General features: G+C 35.6%; 1 protein-coding gene across 4 annotated transcripts in view; it reads left to right on the top strand.

Moving 5' to 3' along the window:
• The window catches only part of LOC147408376 (DNA (cytosine-5)-methyltransferase CMT2-like), a 32,671-nt gene extending 13,617 nt beyond the window's left edge, over positions 1 to 19,054 (top strand). For 2 of the 4 annotated variants that reach the window (XM_086437357.1, XM_086437356.1), the window contains 12 exons: positions 5,662 to 5,720; positions 5,799 to 5,865; positions 6,037 to 6,366; positions 6,441 to 6,509; positions 6,586 to 6,672; positions 6,750 to 6,837; positions 11,635 to 11,756; positions 11,822 to 11,926; positions 13,286 to 13,329; positions 14,397 to 14,466; positions 14,553 to 14,656; positions 18,587 to 19,054. In XM_086437357.1, the coding sequence (XP_086293483.1) occupies positions 5,662 to 5,720; positions 5,799 to 5,865; positions 6,037 to 6,366; positions 6,441 to 6,509; positions 6,586 to 6,672; positions 6,750 to 6,837; positions 11,635 to 11,756; positions 11,822 to 11,926; positions 13,286 to 13,329; positions 14,397 to 14,466; positions 14,553 to 14,656; positions 18,587 to 18,761 (1,320 nt within the window). In that variant the 3' untranslated portion in view covers positions 18,762 to 19,054. Of the gene's footprint in view, positions 1 to 5,661; positions 5,721 to 5,798; positions 5,866 to 6,036; positions 6,367 to 6,440; positions 6,510 to 6,585; positions 6,673 to 6,749; positions 6,838 to 11,634; positions 11,757 to 11,821; positions 11,927 to 13,285; positions 13,330 to 14,396; positions 14,467 to 14,552; positions 14,657 to 15,295; positions 17,501 to 18,586 lie in introns of those variants that run through there. The other 2 variants (XM_086437358.1, XR_015177083.1) reach the window with 2 other exon arrangements.
• The last annotated feature ends 2,964 nt before the right edge of the window (positions 19,055 to 22,018 follow it).

Here is a 22,018-nt window from a genome sequence, read left to right as displayed (position 1 = left end):
TTGAATATGTAGAAGCAAGATAGAGTACGTGGAGTGCAAAATTTAGCATTGGTACCTCGAAGGAGAAATGTCTAGTAAAAATTGATGGAGTAACCTGATTTGACCACTTTTGTTATCTTTGGTCTATTATATTTAAAAAGAAAGAGATTGAGGAAGATGTTACCCATAATTAGAGTTGGACGGTTAACTTGGAGGAGAAGAATTATGAAAAAGTAATTGTCAAGTCTCAATCTGAGAGCTTGGTAAAATTTATATTAATAAAAGAGTCAAAAGACAAAATTACCCTTACATATAAGAAATATAAAAGTAAAAGCTATTACTAAAAAACAATTAGGACTAAAATAGTTACTAGATTATTTCCAATACTCCCCTTCAAGCTGGGACAAATATATTAACTAAACCTACTTTGTCAAGGTGAGAATTAGTGATAGAGGACCAACAAACTTCATAAGCATGACGGCAAGCTGATCTGAGGAAGGTACGGAGACTATCTGAAGATCATTAGATCAAACTTTCTCCTTGAGAAAGTGAATATCAACCTCAACATGCTTAGTTCTTTCATGAAGAACTGAGTCAGAAGCAAGCATAATAGCAGACTTGTTGTCACAGAACAAAGTAGAAGAACCAGAAACAGGAAATCCCAACTCTGTCAGTAAAGATCGAAGCCAAATTAGTTCACATGTGCCAAGGACCATAACATGATACTCAGCTTTAGCAGAAGAACGAGAAATCAGATTTTGTTTCTTACTTTTTCACGAGATAAGATCATCACCATAAAAGTACAGAAACCAGAGGTAGATCTCTTATCTGTGAGAGAACCAACATAATCAACATTTGTGAAACAAGACAAATGCGGCTGAGTAGTGTAAGAGTAGAAAGCCCAATATCAGGACGCACTTCAAGTAGCGAAGGATGCCATAAATGACATCAAGATGAGAAGTACGCGGAATATACAAGTTTGGTTTAGTATTAGTCAGATAAATCAGATGACCTATATGTCTTCGATAAGAAGGGTCCGATAAAAGATCACTGGAGTTGATATGAAGACGATTTTGATCCATAATAGACGAAGCAGGAGGACAACCAAGCATTCTACTGTCTTGAAGAAGATCCAATGTGTATTTACGTTGAGATAGTGAAATACCACGGCGAAAACGGGCCATTTCTATCCTGAAGAAGTATTTAAGTGAACCCAAGTCCTTAACTCAAAAACACGACCCAATAACATCTTAACTTTTTCAATCCATTTTACATCATCACCAGTCACAATAATATCATCCACGTAAACCAGAACAATGGTACAACAACCATCCACTTCTCAACAAACAAAGCAGGGATGATCCGAGTGGCATCTAGAAAATTCCATAGATAAAATAACCTCAAAAAAACGCTGAAACCAAGCTTGCGGGGACTGCTTCAAGCCATACAAAGATTTGAGGAGGCGGCATACCTTCCCAGAGTACTTCCTCTGAAGACGAAACTCAGGAGAGGAGTCCATATAAATAACCTCAGTCAAATCACCATTCAGAAATGCGTTCTTCTCATCGAATTGGTGAAGTCCCCATGAGTGACATGCATCTAAAGAGATAAGAAGTAGAACAGTGGAAAGTTTGACAACCGGAGCAAATGTAACACTAAAATCTTTTTTAAGAGTCTGTGTAAACCTCTTAGCAATGAGGTGTGTCTTATATCGATCAATAGTCCCATCAACGAGATATTTCATAGTGAAGGCCCATTTACAACCAACGGTTCGCTCCCTAGATGGAACGGCAACAAGTTCCTATGTATTATTTTTCTGCAAAGCATCTACCTCAACAATCATAGCTCTAGTCCACTGAGGGTCTCGCAAAGCCTTTGATACAGACCGATGAATGCAGATAGAATCAATGGCCGTAAGGTAGGCCTAATAAGAGGAAGAAATACTTTGCTAAGGAACAAACTGGACAATAAGATGATTAATCACACACCATCGCTTATCTTTGTGAATGGCAATCGACGAGAGTAAAAAATGGAAGGGATAAAGACGGGTATATGTGTAGAGGTAGGAGATTATATACTTGAATCCAAGGAAGAGGGTGACAAATGTGGAGGAGGGTGAGCGTAACGAGTGTAGACGTTAAATGTCTGCGAAGATGGAGAAAAGACTGGAGAAGGTAGCACTATAGGAGACGGTTTCTGTAAGGTAGAAGAGTCTTGCAAAGTAGATGCGATACGGAAGTAGGGAATATTTTCAGAGAAAGCAACATCAAGAGAGTATAATACAGTGAGAAACTGAATCATAACACCGATACCCTTTTGACATAAAGGAATACTCCAAGAAAATGCATCAAATAGCTTTGTCATCCAATTTTGTGCGATTAGGGATTTTGTCTTGAACAAAACACATGCATCCAAAGACTCGAGGTGTAATGGGGAAAGGTATACTATTAGGTTGAAAGACATGGAGAGGCACTTGTCCCTTTAAGGTGCGACTTGGGACGCGGTTAATAAGAAAAGCCGCAGTAAGGATTGCTATATTCCAATATGCCTTAGGAACATGCATTCCTTGAAGAAGATATCGAACAATATTCATGAGGTGGTGATTCTTACGCTCCGCCACCATGTTCTGCTCTGGATTGTACGGACAAGTTAACTGTTGAAGCATACCATGCCCATGAAGATGGGAACGAATCCCATCAGATATATATTCACCCCCCTCCCCCATTATCAGACCTAAGAGATTTAACTGTAACATCGTGTTGAATCTGAATCATTTTAAGAAAATTTTTAAAAAAAAGAAGCACCTCAATATGAGAACGCATTAGATAAACCCAAGTATAGTTAGAATAGTCATCAATAAATGTAACATAATATATATGACCATTAAAAGCAGTAATGGGAGAAAGTCCCCACACATCAAAATGAACTAAATCAAACATTGCATTAAATCGATGCATACGAGAAATATAAGTACGTGTGTGTTTTGAAAGTTCACACACAGAGCACTGTAATTCATGTCCACTATAAGCAATTTTTAAGGTAGGTGATAAAGAACATAAGTGTTGAAAATTGATTTGTCCTAAGCGAGCATGCCATAGGTCTAGAGTCTAGGATGTAAACGCGTGACTCCCAGAGGAAGGAAGCACAGAAGCCAGCACAGCTGTAGGTTGAGATTCAAACAAGTTCAACCTATCTTTCTCATACCCTTTGCCAAAAATTCTCCTTGATGTCAGGACCTTACAAATACAATGAGAAGGAAAAAAGTAATTGAGCAATTTAGAGATTTAGTAAGCTACTCACAGACAAAAGATTAAGAGATAGGCGAGGGACATGAAACACAAAATCTAATGAAATTGCAGAAGATAAGGGGATGATACCCTTGCTATGGATAGGTATAAGATACATCAGTAAGACGAACCTCTCTATGAGTAGTAGGAAAAGTTGAGGAAGTAAAATGGTTGGAGTCACCGGTCATGTGATTAAAAGCATCAGAGTCAATAACCCATGTCAGAGGAACAGAGCTAGACTGGATGACATGAAAAGTAGAGGATGTACCTAGAGGCATAGTAATTGAGGCCACGGTTGAAAAGAAGTGAGTGTGAGCATGAATCTGATCTTAGACAATAGTGGCAATCTGAGTCTGTAGCTGTTGCAACTCAATTGTGCCAAGTGAAGAAGGATGATCAGTGAAAGAAATGGATGATGACTCCACTGTAGCGGTACGAGGAGCAGACTGTCCCAAATATGGAATGGATGGAGATCGTAATATCGGATGAGGATAGAGCTGAATGTAACGTGCTTACTCATGGTCAGTCTTCTCACTTCTTTGGTTTGAAAGGAGGTCTAAAGAACAAAGTCGCAAGACCGAAAAAATACAAGGTAGAGCACTTCCCAACAACACCCCTGTTGCTGTCATAGGTCACCAACACAGCAGTGGCTGCTGTCGCAGGCCCCCAAAGAGCCTTTTCTTGTAGTTGTAGATCACCAAACAACCCCAACACCCTCTGTTGCAGTCGTAGGTCACCAACACAACAATGACTGTTGTCGTAGGCCCCCAAAGAACCTTTTCTTGCAGTCGTAGGTCACCAACCAGCCCCAACAACCTATCATAGCGTACCAACTAGCCACAAAAAACCATTGCCAGCCAAAACAACCTATCGTAGATCACCAACACAGTAGTAGCTGCTGTTGCAGGCCCCCAAAAAGTCTTATCTTGCAGTCGTAGGTCACCAACCAGACAAAAAAATCGCAAATCACCAACACAACAGTAGTTGCTGTCGCAATCCACAAAGCAAACACCAGTTGCAGTCGTAGGCCCAAGAAGAGATTAAGCTGCTATCGTAGGCCACAAATCAGCCTCTAGTTGCTGTCACAAAAACCAAAAAGTCCAATTTTTATAGAGAGAACCGTAATGCAGGTTAGGGATAACGATGAACAACCTATTTCAAGGCAAAAACCCTAGCATAGGGCAGAAATGCAGCTCAAAAAGTCTATTGCAGCATGTGATCAATCCCTATTGCAACCCGCGATTAAGGAACCATTGATAAACACAAAAAAGAAACCACCGAAGGGGAGACCTCCTACGAAGTTCTTGCTAGGTTATTAAGTCTTCAAGTTCTGGAGATTTGATGAGGAAAGAAGAGAGAGGAGAAGAGGGGAGATGCTTGGTCGATGAGTCTTCTAAGGCTTTGATACCAAGAAGAATTATGCAAAAGTAATTGTCAAGTCTCAATGTGAGAGCTTAGTAGAATTTATATTAATAAAAGAGTCAAAAGATAAAATTGTCCTTACATATGAGAAATATAAAACTAAAAACTATCACTAAAAAACAATTTGGACTAAATTAGTAACTAGATCATTTCCAATAGGAGGTTCACTTTTGAAGTGCTATGTGATAGATGCATACCAATTAAATTAAAAGGAAAATTATATGAGATGAGGATTAGATCAGCTCTTTATGGAGTTGAATGTTAGGCGGTCAAGAAGCATCATGTTAATAAATTGAGCATAGTAGAGATGAAGATGTTGAGATGGATTGGGGGAAGACTAGGAAATTAGAAACGGGCATATTCAAGGAATGTTGGAGTAAATCCAATAGGCAATAAATTGAGAGAAATTGATTGCAATTGTTTGAGCATGTTCAACAAAGGCAGATTATGACCGACCCAGTTAGAAGAAATATTTAAGTTGAAGGTTCTAAAAGAGCGAGAGGAAGATCCAAAAGAATGTTGATTGAGATAAGCATATATAAATGCTCTTTCAATAACAAAAAACATGGCAGCTCTAGACAGAGTAGAATGGTGGAACATGGTTCATTTAGTCAACCCTAAATATTTGGGGTAAGGCTTTGAGGATGATGATGATCATGATCTAATGCTCAAGAACAAAATATGATCTTTTATGCACGATAGTGTTTAAACTGAACAAAATATGCTAGTTGCTGATTCTTGGGTACATATAAGCTGACCCTCAACCTACTTCTTGTTGCAAACATCATCAACAAAAGAGGATCTTGCATCACATCCACCATGCCTGTCCTCAACTTTCAGTACAACTGTACCCATAGTCGACCCCTGCTCCTTTTTCATAGGTCATGATGAGATATTGCTAAATTGCTTCTGCTCTTATGCTGGAGAAAGTAGTGCATTGCGATTGAATTTAATACATGTTCATCTTTTTTAGGTGCGTTGGAAGGGTTACGGTCCAAGTGATGACACATGGGAACCAATTGAAGCATTGAGGTATGGTGCTGTTTTGGTGTTAATAATTTTATCCGCATTTTGTTACATTATTTCTTATTGATACATTTATTTTTTCAGTAAATGCCAAGATAAAGTACGAGATTTTGTAAGAGAAGGACATAAATCAAAGATACTGCCACTTCCGGTAATTATTATTCGTTGAATGTTTCGGCAATTATATTTCCCCAAGAATTGATTATGGAAATTGCTTGTGTTACAGAAGTAGCTAATAATTTAATTCAGTCAATAGATTGTCATGTTCTTATTGCCATTAGTATCAAACTTCCCTTTTCTCAGCAAAATCTATGAATTCCAGGGAGATGTTGATGTTGTTTGTGGGGGTCCTCCCTGCCAAGGGATCAGTGGCTACAATCGCTATAGAAATTCTGCTGCACCTCTAGATGATGAGAGAAATCGTCAAATAATAGTCTTCATGGATATCGTGAGGTTCTTGAAGCCCAAATATGTTCTAATGGAAAACGTTGTTGACATTTTAAGGTTTGCTAATGGATTTCTTGGTCGGTATGCCATAAATCGTTTGGTTCATATGAATTACCAAGCAAGGCTTGGAATTATGGCTGCTGGTTGTTATGGTCTTCCACAATTTCGATTGCGCGCATTCTTGTGGGGGGCTCATCCTAATGAGGCAAGTAAGCGTATGTTTTGTTTTATATTTTGCAAGCTCATCTGTTTCTAATGATTGCTTTTTCTAGCTTGCAGAAATTGCCTCAATTTCCACTTCCTACACATGATGTGGTTTTGAAATATGGTGTTCCTGCCGAGTTTGAGGTGCTGATCACACATGCTTATCTTTTCTGACATTTCAATTGATTTGTCCTTAGTTGTCAATTCACTTGATTTGCAGCGTAGCACTGTTGCTTATGACGAAGGCCAAGCACACAATCTTGAAAAACCAGTTCTTCTTCGTGATGCTATATCTGATCTTCCAGCTGTACTCTCACTTCCTTCAATTTGTTTGACTAGATGCTCTTATGCAGATAATATTCTAAGACTTCCCCATTATTTCAGGTCACAAGTCAAGAAATTCGTGAGGAGATGCCTTACAAAAATACTCCACAAACTGAGTTTCAAAAGTATATTAGATCAAGTGAATATGGTAAGTTGATATTACTTTAAAAATGAAGATTCTTACACCCCACCCACTGAAAAAAAAAACCCTTTAATATGAAATTTTTGTTCCTAATTATTCTCTGATTTTAAAGCATGAATCTATCAAGACAACAGGCGCACCTCTCCCAAGAAGGGTTGCCCATGATTGGAATCACTAAGCAAAATGGTAGGCATGAACATGCTCTGGCTTCAGCTGGCCTACAAGATCTAACACATTTTGCTTTGCGTGGTGAGAGTGAGACCTACCACAGATTTTACTCTTCAGCTTTCCCTTTCTATGGGATAGGAACCATGACCCCTACCTCTTCCTCCAAATTGACCATTGCCCCTTTTTCTACTTGACGTGATTGTCCCTGATAACATGAGACCCATAAGTGTCTTTTATCCTCTGCCCTCCAAAGAGGAGTCCCTAAAGGAAAAGAAAAGGGGGTCTCACGCCCCAAGTAAACCAGAGTGAGCAAACTTGTAAGTCAGAGTTCAATCCCCTTAGAAGGTCAAATTTCTTTTTCTGTTCAATAATATATTGGTTGCTCGACTGCCCAATGACTAAAGGAAATTGGCTGGAAATGATTATGTTCATCCCTCATACACACAATTCAGCATAATGGTCTTTCAGTGATCTAGCCTAACAAAACTCACTGATTTTTTTGTTGATAAGAAAATGCAATTTTGTATTAAAAGTGGTGGAAGTGACCAGCAAATAGTACAAGAAGGAGAAAAGAAACAAAGACAACCCCAATTTCGCTCTTACAATCTACAAATCCAATCCCATCGCCCCATAAAATCATCAAAAAGGATCCCTTTGAATTCACCAAAGGCTTTACACCAAAAGAACCGAAAACCTTTTATGGAGATTACAATACTCTCAATTGTACCCTCTTTTTCTTCAAAGACTAGTTGATTCTTTCTTTCCAAATGCCCCAACACACGGCAAAAGGAAGAAGTAACCACTCAATCCTCTTTGTCATGATTCAAAAAGGCTTCTCACCCTTCTAGGGAAGCAACGATCCCGAACAGATCTTGAAAGACCGACCAAATTTCATGAGCCACTGAACAAGAACTTTAGAAATTGGCTGCCCTCTCTTTGTAGACAGGTCACAAAACAGTGGAAACTTTACTCCCAAAGGCTCATCTCCACACCAAACATCTTCCCAGAATCGAACTCAAGTCCCTCAACCACAACCAACTCTAAAGAAAATCATGTTCTAGAAGGTAGGCAAAACCTTCAAAATTCCGTTCCACACCCCACAACCATACGTCCTCCTTGAAGTCCTGCTTTCCCAACCAAGTTCCCTCACTCCAGACTTAGCCATCATCACCTCCCTCCAAAGACTATTAGTTTCTTCTTCAGACCTCTATTTTCCCAAAGACACCTTTTTCATATCCCCTAATCTTCGAACCCCTAGCATTCATTTCTTCTTTAGTTTAAAAATTTTCTTCTAACTAACAAGATGATACCTTTTCTTCTCTCTATCATGCCAAAGAAATCTCAAAATATCTTTTCCAACTACAATTTCACACTTTGGTAATTTAAATAAGGGAAGGAAGTACACAGGTACGTTGGAGAGGGTGCTTTTCAAAAGAGTCAACTTGCCACCTTTCGATAATACTTGATTTCCATCTACTTGACCTCTTCCCATCTTTCTCCACAATCGGGTCCCAAATGCTCTTACTATTAATAGGAGCTCTTACGGGCAACCCAAATAGGATGATGACAGATTCCCTACCTGACAGTCCAATGCTACAACTAACCACTCAGTATCCTCAACCCTTCCTACACCAAACACCTTGCTCTTTTGGAAGTTAATCGAAAATCTAGAAACATCCTGAAAATAACAAAACATTACGCTCATGCATTTTTGTTGACTTATCGAGGCATTCAAAAAGATTAAGGTGTCATCCGCGAATTGTAGATTCGAGATTGAAAATCTCCTTGATCTGACACCGACCCATAAAGCTCCCCATTAACCACACCCTTCATCTCTGCAACAATAATAAGCAAGAAGGGAGAAAATATGTCCCTTTGTCTCAATCCCCTGGAGCTTCTAAAGAACCCATGTGCTGACCAATTGATTAAGACAGAGAATGAGGGAGAGAAAATGGGTCCTCTTCCCAAAAGATATTCGAGGAACTGCCACTTACAATGTAATTGGCCCTTTTTCCAAATCTATCTTACACACCACCCCTGGCTTTTTGGACTTCAATTTGGAATCTATGCATTCGTTTGCTATTAGAATCCCATCTAAAATATGCTTTCCTTTCACTAAAGCGTCTTGAGTCTACCCTACAATGCTTGACAAGATTGTTTTCAACCTCTTGGCAGCTTGGAGATAATTTTATAAGTAGCTCCCACCAAGCTAATAGGTCTAAAATCGTCAATGTCTTCCGCTCCAGCTTTCTTTGGAATCAACTCAATAAAAGCATAATTTGACCCGTAATCCAAAAAAGCTTCATCATAGAAGTTTTGCATCATTGCCAATATTTTTTTTTTTTTTATGAATAAAGATATTTTATTAATTCACCAAAAATCGGGGTCGAGATGACCCCTATAGCAGCAAAAGAAAGAAGAAGAAGAACAACACAACTAAACTAAACAAGGTCTAAATTACAAATTATATCCCATCGAACAACTAAATCCTCGAAAAAGATCCCCTTGAATTCTTTGAAAAGCTTTCCCTAGTAGAAGAGCAGCCCCAACATCAAAATAATCACTTCATGAATCGAGTGTGACTTATCCTCAAAGATGCTTTTGTTCATTTCCTTCCAAAGGCTCCAACAAATAGCAAAAAGAAGCAGGCTTCACATAATTCTCTTTGATTTTCTAAAATAGGAACCCCAAAGCATCCAACACTCTTAAAGGAATAATAGAGCTGAGAAGGCACCTTACTAAGGCAAACAACGCCAGAAAATGCGACCAAATAGTTCTTGTAATAACACAATACATCGTGTTATGATCCATAGATAACACAATAGTTTGGAATAATGAAACCTCTTTTAATGATTTGGTCCAACGTGGTTAGCCTCCCTAAAGTCGCTGCTCAAATAAAAACATTGACTTTGGAAGGAACCTTTCCATACCAAGTGTAGCCATCCACTTTAATGGGGCGCGAAGAGGCAAAGGAACCTCTATACGTTGAAGCCACCGATAACCTACCATCCTTTAAGCCCTCCCACAACCTCTTGTCCTCTTTTCCCAAGTGCAATGTAACTGTCTCAATGTCCTCTAGCAAACTTCCCACCCTTTCTAGTTCCCAATCATTAAAAGCCCACCTAAAACCAAAGCCCCACACTTTTTCAATACCTTTTATAGTGAAAAACTTTGAAAGAACTAACCCTTTCTTCAATGAGATAGCACAGAGGTTTAGATACCATTCTCTCGCCACACCATCTATCTTCCCAAAACTGAACTCTATTTCCCCCTCCCACTTTGAACTTTACTTTTCTACTAAATGAAGGTAGCCTCTTGAGGATTATTTTCCAAACTCTGCCCCCAAAGGACCCTTAAGCCTCTCATTTTCCCAATCCCTAGCCCGCACCCCATATTTTTCTCCCACCACTTTCCTCCAGACTCTAGCTCCTCTCTCCCCCCACCCTCCCAATCCTCCATACCCATTTCCCTAAGAGAGTATCATTCATCCACTGAAGTTTCTTGAACCCTATCCCACCATGACTCTTGGGAGAGCATATATTTGGTCAACTCACCATATGATACATTCCCTTCACAACACACTAATTGATGTCACAATCAGTCAAATAAGTCATGATGTACCTTCCAAAAAGGTTTTGAACCATTAGATTTCAGAAATTTGAGTCTTGCGTATTGGAACATGGGTTACACATGCATAGAAGGTTTTCAATCATAACTCCCTAAAATCATAACAAAATCAAACGGAACTAGTCCAATAGATTCACTAGTGACTTGGTCTTATAATTTGATCAATTGTAACTTCTTGATTTAAATATTCTCAATATATAAGGGGATAGAAGAGAAAGGAAATAAGGTTAAAATTTTCCTTGAGATGCGTTATGAGATTAAATCTAAACCACTCTTTGTAGGGGGAGAAAGATTGAGACAAAAGAGAGGGAGAGGAGAAACAGTTCTCCCTTATTATATATTAGAGTTTGCCCGTGTCGGAAGAGGAAAGACTATTTATAAAGTTGGAGGGGTATTCTTGGAAATGTGGAGAATAGAAAAGACAATAAAGTTGAAAGTTGTCTTTGAGATTCATGACGAGATTAAACCCCAAAGGGGGGGGGGGGGGACAACGCTGTTTTATTATATATACTAGTGGATGCCCGTGCCTATGGCACGTGCACATGTTCTTTACACATTGAATATTCATGTCGCATTGAAAATTGGATATTAAAAAATATATTTGTCGGTCCTATAAAAAATTTTCAGTCAAAGTATGATTTTTGAAAATTTTTAAGGATAAATTGAGATCATGAGTTGGTTTATGGTGGTGGTTTCAAGTAGTTTTTATTTTTTTAATGTTTGTGGGAGTGCTTCCAACCATTGTATCTTCGCAACTCTATCTAACACCGTGGATTGTGTTTATGACTGGGACAAAAACCCTGTTTTGTATATAGATATATATATATATTCTTTATTTTCTTATTTTCCAAAAGAGTTTTTGTCTTCTTAATTTACCATTCTATGCAGTGCATTTGGTGTGTACTCAGCTTATTTATAACATTTTAATCTAATCTGTCATTGGTTCATACTTTCTTGATCTGATATTCCAAATTGATGTGTTGCAACCTCTTGTACTTTTTTTCATAGAAATGACAGGTTCTATGTCCAGTGGTTTGAAGCTCCCTAAAAAATCTGTACTCTATGATCATCGGCCTTTTCCATTAAATGAAGATAATTATTTGCGTGTTTGTCAAATCCCACGAAGAAAGGTTGGCTAATTGAGCACTTTTATCTTTTGGACTATTCTGTAATTTCTAATCTTTTCAATTTATAGGGAGCAAATTTCAGGGACCTCCCTGGAGTAATTGTTGGACCTGATAATGTTGTTCAATTGGATCCAAAAATGGAGCGGTTGCTATTACCATCTGGAAAGCCATTGGTGCGAGATTTGGTGATATTTGACTTTTTAGTTTTGAATTTGGTGCACATACTTGCTTCTCGTTTGTAAATAGATGTGCTACTCTTTTATTCTTTCTTCTGTATTTCTTTTTCTGTTAATCCTCTTTTCTCTTATGTTTTATTTGTACAAGTAGATGCTTTTGCATTGTTTCCATATGCTGCCCTCCCAGAGCTTGCGTGATATCAAACCAACAAGAATACAAAAGCATTTATGGTAGAAACAAGATGTGTTCGGCTAAGGTTGCTTGGTTTTGGTATGAATCTAGGAGTTTTATCCATCCGAACCCCCAACTCTTTGGGTACAAGTACTCTGTTAAAGTGAGTCCAGAAATTGGGTATGGCAATGTTGACACAATGTCATCATGATCATAAGCCTTTATCCCAAATGCCTAGGATTGGCTAAATGGATCCTATTCCTCCATTCAATTATGTTGAAAGCTATGTATTTTGTTAATTCAAGTGTCTTAAAATCTGTTTTCACTACCTTGATCCATCCGTTTTAATATTCCTCGTGTTTTTGAATTTTCCACCAAACTGCCATGACCAAACCATCTCCTAATAAGATATTCATACCTATGAAAAAATCTTTTATAATTATCATAGTATCAGTTGTTTGGCTGAAAACTGACGTTTCGTTCTCATAGATCTGTTTTTACAACCATGCTTGATATTGCTAGCTAGGTTAACATTGAACACCAAATATGGGGAATGAAAAACCCTTTAGCAAAAAAATCAAATTGCAGATTAGAAGATCCATGACTGACCATGACATTGGATAGTTATTAAATTAGTGTCTCAAAGAGAAGTTTGGAACAACTTGTTAACATGGTTGGGTGTTGATATTTTTTAGAACAGATATGCCAAATGCACTATATCATCCCTCCTGCCCACAATATTAATCATGGTTGACTAGCTTGTTTCCTTTAAAGCAAGCCCTGCAAATCATGGGGAATGTGATTGAACCAACACGGGGTTCACCTTTTTCAACATAATTTGAGTGGTTTCTTTTCTTCTTTCTTTCTTTTTTTATTGTTCCTTTTTTTAATTTTTGCATTTTTCGTCTAATTTATTTATGTTTCAGGTTTCTCAGTCACTTGTATCTCCTATTCATTTTTAACTTCTTTGGACTAATTTTTTCTCAGTTTTATCCTTTGTGTCAGTGCATTTGTCTTGCAAGTGAATTGATGTATATGTTTGTGTGCAGGATCACGTGCCCCCCCACGCACACACACACACACTTGTATAAGTTTTTTTCATGTGTTTGTTCATGGGTTTTGCAATAAGTCTTTATTATTTACCTTGTTGTGATGTTTCTTTTTCTGCTTTGGTTATTAATTAGGTTCCAGACTTTGCTTTTAGTTTATCTCAAGGGAAGTCTAGAAGGTAAGCCCTTGCTCTCTGGGAGCCTTTTGCAATGTTTAAAAGGTCATTGTCTAATTATGTTTCATTCTTCAAAGATAGTGTTGTGGAAACATTGGAAATAGGAAAAGAAAGATCAGATTTTTTTGGATTAAAAAGTTTAATAGCATATGTTCACGCTGAAGTACATATCCGATCAATCTACTTCTATAAATCACATGATTATGGTTATGGTACTTACATAAAGCATTTTGTGTGCACAGACAGGAGAGACACATTTTACTTTACACATGATAGTCATTATTATTATTGCTAGGCAAGCGAGATTAGTTTTCAGTAACATGTAGGTGGAGTTGGTTTTTTAATCTAGGTCATGGTATCGACATCCAAAGACTTTAACCCAACTACCAAATGGGAACCTTCACATAATAGTCTTATAATGTACAAATGTAATTATAAATTATAAATTATAAATGCATTTTGTGGGGTTCAGTTAAGCATTATATATTCACACATATGGATTTATATGATATGGTGTCTTATTTTCTAATTTCAAGTTCAAATCAAAAATATTTTTTTACTAGTACAATAATTTTTTTATTCATAAGCTACTATGGTTTCTGATGATTTCTGAACAAACAGAGGTTTAAAACTACCCTTGTTCAGATATTATGACCTATATTACAAGCCTATTACAGGGTGAAGTGATTGAATGCCCTGATGTATATGCGTTATTTTATAAAAGAAAGAACTTTCAAAAGTTGGTGATCTAGTTTATAAATTATGCCTAAGATCTGCTGCTTTGCAATTACAAATTTCCAAAAGAAACTAATGTTTGGATTTCAAATTATTTTACAATTGGACATCTCACATATCAAATTTAAGATAATTGTTTCCTTGCCCCCCACCCACCCACTCCCAAATCCCTTAGGGGCAGTTTAGTCATTTCAGTATTTCACCATGGAGACAGGTTAGTCAACTCAATAACCACTGTGTTGGTTTGTCTTGATCAATATGTATTGGTCTTCTATACCACAGCCTTTTATTCCATGAAAGTTGTTATTGACATCTCTTGGTTTTGATTATTGTAGACCTTTTGCACGGTTATGGTGGGACGAGACAGTGCCGACTATATTGACTACACCGGAACCTCGAAATCTGGTTTGATCTCGTTTTGAGTTCTATTCACAATCGTTTTGGTCCTTTATGTATCCTGGATTTTGTTGTCAACTTGCCAATTTGTGTAGGTCATGTTACATCCTGAGCAAGACCGGGTCCTTACCGTACGCGAGTGTGCAAGATTTCAAGGATTTCCTGATTATTACAAGTTTTGTGGGTCAGTTAAAGAAAGGTATGTTTTCATGCTCTTTTATTTCTGTATTTTCAAGGTTTTACATTTAATTCAAGTTCACATCTTAGTTAGCTCGAAAATGAAAACATTTCATGGAAATATTCTTTAGTACAGAAATGCTACAACTTTTTAAAAAATTAGGGAAATAGTATGGAAAAGTTACAAGATGTATTGAAATTTTAGCAAGCTATAAATTAAGCATGAAACCACACCCACAAGTAACATCTCATCTTGCAATAAACAACCATTTGTAGTAAAAAAAAGAACAAGCAAGGTCAATAGTGTTTGGTACATGGTGGTACATGCAAATGAGACCCAAACATTGAGACTCAAGGGTGTCAATAATACACACGTTAATGTTCATATCCATTTAATTTAAGCACACAAAAACAACTGGTTACAAACAGTGGAGGTCATAATGACTTTGATCTACATACTACTATCTTTTGTATATTTTTTTTTCTGATGACTTTAGATGGCAGAATTGTTTTACTAATGAACTGTAATTTGTTTCCTAAAAAAATTCATACACCTTCACAATTGTTTATCATTGTTTATGTATTTTAAATATTAAAAATATGACTAATGCTGAAGTGACCTCAAGATTGTATCTCATATCACACATCCTGACGTTTAAAGTGTGTAGGAATCATAGATGATTTTCATCGAGATAAGAGTGAAAAAGTATCTAAGGAACGTTCCTACACACTTTCACGCCAAGATGTGCAATACGAGGTACAATCTTGAGGTCACTCCAGCACGACTCTAAAAATATTTACTTGAAGTGGAAATACACAGTAATGTTTCATTCAGTCCATGTTAAAATGATTTTTTAAGGGAAATTACTTAATGGACCCTAATATAGAGTTTTGTATCGAAATGCCCCCTAATTTTGGGGCAGTAACATAATTATCTAGTTAGTAAAGTTTTTTCAACTAAATGCCCCCTCACCTTAAGAACAGATTTCAAGTACCCAAAATACCCTTTCATTATTAACGAACATCTCTCTTTAGGATAAATGAGATTTTCAATGGTTGTTGCAATAAAAGTCTAACAATTTTTAAGGACGATGAATACTTTCATAGTTTTTGGAAAATTTAATCTTCAATGTGAAGCATGCAATGTCGCGTTTTCAAAAGAAAAAAAAAATATTCATCATTTTTTTTTTTCTAAGATGTCTCATTTTTCTAAAAAATTCCGTCATGCTACTACACTTTAAACTATCTTAACTATAAACCAGCATTGATGTCATTGTATTTTTGGATTTTAAAGCTATGACTTCGCCGCTTTTGAAAATGGTGTACCTTTTGATCCAAACATCTGTTTGGCCATTATTATATGCTTTTGGGGTAGATAATAATAACCAAATGGGCACTTGGATCAATAGTTATGCCATTTTTCAGAGGAGGTGAATTTGACACTACTTAACAGTAACAAATTTATTGCTTTAAAAATCCACAAAGTAACGAATTCATCACTTCTAGAAAGTGGAATTAGTTTTGATTTTGTGGTCTATTTTGTTATTATAAATGCTTTTCAGTTAGCTCTAAAAGACTACCTGGAAAACATGTATAATAATAGCAAAAGGGCATTTGGATCAATAATTACACCACTTTTCAGAAGCGGCAAATTCATCTCTTACGGGGCAGCTCGCAAAGATACTACTGCAATATCATATATAACAATAGTCAAACAGGCCTTTGGATCAAAAGTTAATCAATTTTTTAGAAGTGATGAATTCATTACTTTAAAATTCACAAATGAAGAATTTACTGGTTTAAAAAAATCCTTAAGAGTCGAGAAAAGTGTCATAACTTTGACCTTGTGCTGGGTCCATTTGTCTAGTATATATGTTTTATGGCACTTTTTACAAGCGACCAACTTTTGAGATTATGTCACTCACTGTGAAGTGTGAACTATTTCAACCTTCACTGATTTTTGGATTCTACAAAGTGGCAAATTCGTTGCTCTAAAAATGGCATAAAAGCATGTATGATAATGGCCAAAGTCCAAATAGACTGCTTGATGAAAATTTATGTCACTTTTCAGAAGCAGAGAATTTGTCACTTCAAAATTCAAAGATCAGCGAATTTGCTTCTTTAAAATCCAAGAAGGTAGTGAATTTGCCACATGAGTTTACCAAGCAACGAAATTGTTGCTAGTTTATGATGTAGAATGCAGATTTTTTTGATAAAATTAATCTCTTTTTTTTGGTTGAACGAGACGTGTTTCTCATGGAAACACTAGATCTTCAAAAAACTATGAGAATGTTAATATTCGTTGTAAATTGTGGACTTTGTCACAATAACCTTGGAAAATCTCATGTATGCTAAAAGAGACGTTCCTTTGAGAAGAAAGGGTATTTTGGTATTTGAAACATTTTCTTAAGGCGAGGAGTGTTTAGTTGAAAAAAATTCACTAATTGGATTATAAAGTTACTATTCGAGCACAATTATTGGATTATTATGTTAATATTGCTTTTATATTTATGATTACTTAATTAATTCCAACTATGATCATGGATACAAAATTATGAAATAAATAAATTTGAACAATGTATTTCGATGCATGAGACCCATTTGGAACTCCTTTGCTTAGACACCTAATGAATAAGAGCGATCTTTATATTGTTGAAGACTGGTTCCATTTATGGAAGAATGAAATATTATTGATTCTCTTAAGTAATAATTACAGCTACCCTAATAGGGTTTCATAGAAACCAAATCATATTTAGAGATAAAACTCTATCCCTAAGAAATCTCAATCAAATCAATCTAACTTTATCTTAGTCTTAATAAATATGACATGTATCATAGTACATCTTATTACAATGCATTATAACTAATTACTCCAATACCATCCCGCAATCGCGTGTTCTTTTAAATAAGGAATATACAATTGGTTAATATCAAATTCCTTGAGACTTCATTTATTAAATGCGTAGTATTGCAAACGAGCATCCATCGTGCTTTTAGTGGTCATTGATTGTTTGTAAAGCCATCACTGCTGTATCTCGCTCATCAAGGAGTTTGTCGGAGTCGGTAGTCACTAAATCATATCATATGATCTCTCCCAAAAGTGTTTGATTGGATAACATGACTTAATAATTATATTTCGATCGAGATTATAAATGACGAAAAATGGAGACTATTAAGGAGATGGAAATTGTAGAATAGGGGTTGTTTATTCATGAAAAAAAATAAGAATCTAATGAATGGCAACCTATCGATACTGTTGCCACCGTCAGGATCTCTCTAAAGAGACTATGCTCTGATACCATATAGACAATGAGATATTATTGATTCTCTTAGATAATAATTACAATTACCCAAATAGGGTTTTATAGAAATCAAATCATATCTAGAGATAAAATTCTATCCCTAATAACTCTCAACCAAATCAATCTAACCTTATCTTAATCTCAATAGATATGATACGTTGTATTGTAGTACACCTTATTATAATGCATCATAACTAATTCCTCTAATACCATGGATCCACAATAATCCTAAATAGCCTTTCTTTCCTCTCCTTCTATATACTCAAGCATAGTAAAGGGAAGTTAAAAATCATACAACTTCCAAGTAAGGCATATTCTCATCCGACCACACCCAAAAAAAATAAAATCCATTTAACTCTTTGGCATGACCTTAGCAGGCAAAGGTTTATCTTGAAGTGAGTTCTTGTATATTTTTTGCTCCTCTTGCATATCCTTGCTATTTATAGTTTAGTTTTAGGTATATTTGTAATCTCAGAATATTATGCTACAAAGTTAAGTGAACTTGACTGCAATTGTGTTCGAGGCATGGATTACTATTTCAATGGGAGATCATTTGGTCTTCTTTTTTATGATAGCCCTTTTGATGTGTTTTCTTATTGATATTGAAAATAAACATTTATATATTTGGAGTGGTGTTTGGTCTTGGGCAGATACCGTCAAATTGGCAATGCAGTTGCTGTTCCTGTTTCAAGAGCTTTAGGATATACTTTGGGGATGGCGTCGCTGAAGGTGAGTGGGGATCATCCACTCATGACGCTCCCACCGAAATTCTCCCATTCCAATGCTATTCAGTTGGTACAATCCTTTTCTGAGACTGAAGAGTAGTAATCACCAATTTTTCTATGCCTTGCTTTAATTTGAAGGCACTGTTCTATTTATTCATTGTTCCTTTGCCCCCAATAATCCAGCTTAGGAACAACTGAAGACTACTAATCCCTTATACTGATCAAAATCAATATAATTAAAAAAAAAAAGAAGAAGGATGCATCTTGGCACATAATCCTTTTTTATAACGATCAAAGTTGCTTTGCACATGGATCTTCTTAATGTAATTGTTACAACAACAAAGTCTTATCTCAGAGAATTGGAGTCGTTTATCTTCTATTGATCAAAATTCATATTAGGGGGTGCTGTATTTTTATTTAGATGTCTCTTTGGAAAAAAGAATTCATTTTCTAGCTTAAGAGGTCTTTAGATTACTAGGCGGAGACCTTTTTACTTTGGGAATTTTAGTAATACCCCCTGTGAAATTTGTGATATTAAGTTCATCCCCTGTAAAATTCTAGATTAGGGTTCATTCATCAATGAAAAAGGGATTCTCAAGGTAAACCTAATCCTGCATTTGATAGGGGTAGGGTAAATCTAACATCCCTACATTTTTAACGGTATTACTATAATACACTTATACTTTTGGAACTTCTTTGCAATAAAAGAATGTATCTCTACTATTTATGAAAAATCTTAAAAGCGTAGAAAAAAAAAATGGCAAGAATCAAAGCTTGACAGGCAAAGTGTAGGTACGCTTTTGGAGTGCAATGTTAGACACAAATACCAAAAAGGTTATTTGGATGCGTTGCATTTTTTATGAGTCGCCACTTATTAAGTGAATATTGTTAGAGACAAAATAACCATTGTTTGGGTATGATTTACCGATGAACCAGGGCTCCTATAAACACTAGTTGTTGAAATGGTTGAGACCTAGTCCTTATAGCCCAGACCGAGCTGTTGAGACGATTGAGGCCTAGGCCTTATACATATAACCTTTCTTAGCACACACGGATGGTAGGGACCGTTCCCTGGGGGGTGTATATGTAAACTCCCAATCGCTATTACAACCCAATGGAGTGTCACTTCTCTTGAAAATTGTGATGTTGCACTCGAGGTACATTTTGCCTTGGGATTACTTTCATCTTTGCTATGCTCAAACTCGGGACTGAGTGATCTTTAGATTGAAGGTTGAGTGTCTGTGGATTCAAGAGCTGGTATCGAACGTCTTGGTCTTTGGGACTGATTAAGAGATAGCCTTTGGTCTTGGGATAATCTTGGGTCTTGAGATTGGGTATTGTCTTGAGTTGAATAAAAGGGATCGTCTTTGGACTCTAGACCAGATAATAATTGCCTCGTTTGGGTAGAGATTCCGTGTTTCTTAAATGTTAATAGGAAAATGCTGGAATGCCACAAACGGAGACACAAAAGTGACAATTCATGAAAAATGATCTAAGGTAATGTGTGCGCCACCACGAGTTTTTATCACCCTTGTGTCTCCCTTTGTGTCACCCCAGCACGACTCATGTAAATAACCAACTAATATGATTCAAATGGGTGACATATCCCCTTGATATGTCTTCAATGCCCTCACCATGTCATGATTATCTCATTTACACCACCATCATCAATCATTCAATAGGTTTGGAAAAAAAATCATGGTAATTTTCTATAGATTAAAGTTATCATAGAACTTGAAGATGACTGGTTTTGGAATGGAAAAAAAAAATCAGAATTTTGGGTAGAAAAATCTATGTTTTTTGTTTTGTTTATATATATAATGAAAATAATGTATTAAAGATAAAGTTTAGTGGAGATAAAAAAATAAAAAATAAAAAATAAAAAAAAATGGGAGGGGGGGTTCTCAAAAAGTTGGAGGAAAATTGGAATTTTTTCAAAATATTATACTATTCATTTTAATTCTGACGGAATTAAAATATTTTGGTTAAATTAAAAAAATCAAGGGCTTTTTACGAGAAGTCGAAGATGAGGGCATTTTGAGTCTTTTCATCATTAGTCTATTAAGAAGTATGAAGTTGACGGAGGTATGTCATCAGTTTCTAATACCAATAGTGCATACACTATTCAACAAGTGTTATAATGTTTTTTAATATTGAGATTATAATTTGAGTTGAACCTTTGTAATGTTTGAAACGTGTGTATTAATCTTTAATTGGGGTGTGATAAATAATTTAAGAAAGTGGATGTAATAAGTTAGTGGCTCTCTAATATAATCATAGTCATATTATTATCTACGACCCCTTTGATGGTTATTTGGGTTTTCTTGAACAAGATATTATAAAATTATAATTCAAGAATTTGATAGGTTTTTTTCTGATATCTTGATTTAAACTTTTTTGGGTGGTCATTTTTTTTGTTGTAAATTTCTTCTTTTGTGTTTCTTTTCATGTTTTTTTTTTTAATTTTAATTTTAATTTTTTATTATAATTTTGATGGTGTTTTGGATTTTCTTGACTGAGATGATTAAAAAACCGAACTTAAGTTTAATTTCGTTTTTTTTATTTTGTAATATTAAATCCTATGTTTATACTTATTATCAACATATTAGTACTTATATAAGATAAATAATCTTTTTTTTTTTTTAAATTCCATCCAGTAAATTCTAGACAGCAGGTTACCAAATAATTTAACATCTTAACAATACAATTAGACAACATGTTATCAAATAGTATATTCAATTCAGCAACAGCAACAGCAACAACAACTTTATCTCAACTTTAGCAATTTAATTCAGCATCAGCAACTTTACATACAACTTTTCCAAACAGAGCATTAATACAACTTGAGGCCTAAGGCGGAAAACTTGAAATAATTTTTTTTAATACATTAATATAAATATTATTAATTAATTCTTTATATGATAATTATAATTATTTAAAATCTATTTTGCTCCTTTTTTTAGATGCAAATGTACTAATAAGTTTTTGTATTAATTTTTTTTAATCTTTTTTGTGATATAATCGATGGATAATATGTTGAACCTTTGAATAACCTAACTACAAATTCAAAAAATAAAAAAAATTCAATCGATTAACTAAAAAAATCAAGGGGAAATTATTAAAAAAAAAGCCTAAAAAACATTAATTATAAAAAAGTAACACATTTTTTTATAATTATCAAAAGGGACCTAATAAAAAAAATGGAATTTAAAGTGTCAAATTTGCCGATTTAAAAAAATAAAATAAAATAAAACTTCTCGATTTTTTTTTATGCCCTATGACGTTAGCTCACAGCCCAACAAATCTTTGACATGTGGTGCACTGACATCAGCAATAGAGAGAGAGCTTCTCTATCTT

This window comes from Akebia trifoliata, chromosome 3 (assembly GCF_017979445.1).
Source record: "Akebia trifoliata isolate Shusen 1 chromosome 3, ASM1797944v1, whole genome shotgun sequence".
NCBI classification, from domain to species: domain Eukaryota; kingdom Viridiplantae; phylum Streptophyta; class Magnoliopsida; order Ranunculales; family Lardizabalaceae; genus Akebia; species Akebia trifoliata.
This window is presented reverse-complemented; position numbering and strand designations above follow the sequence as displayed.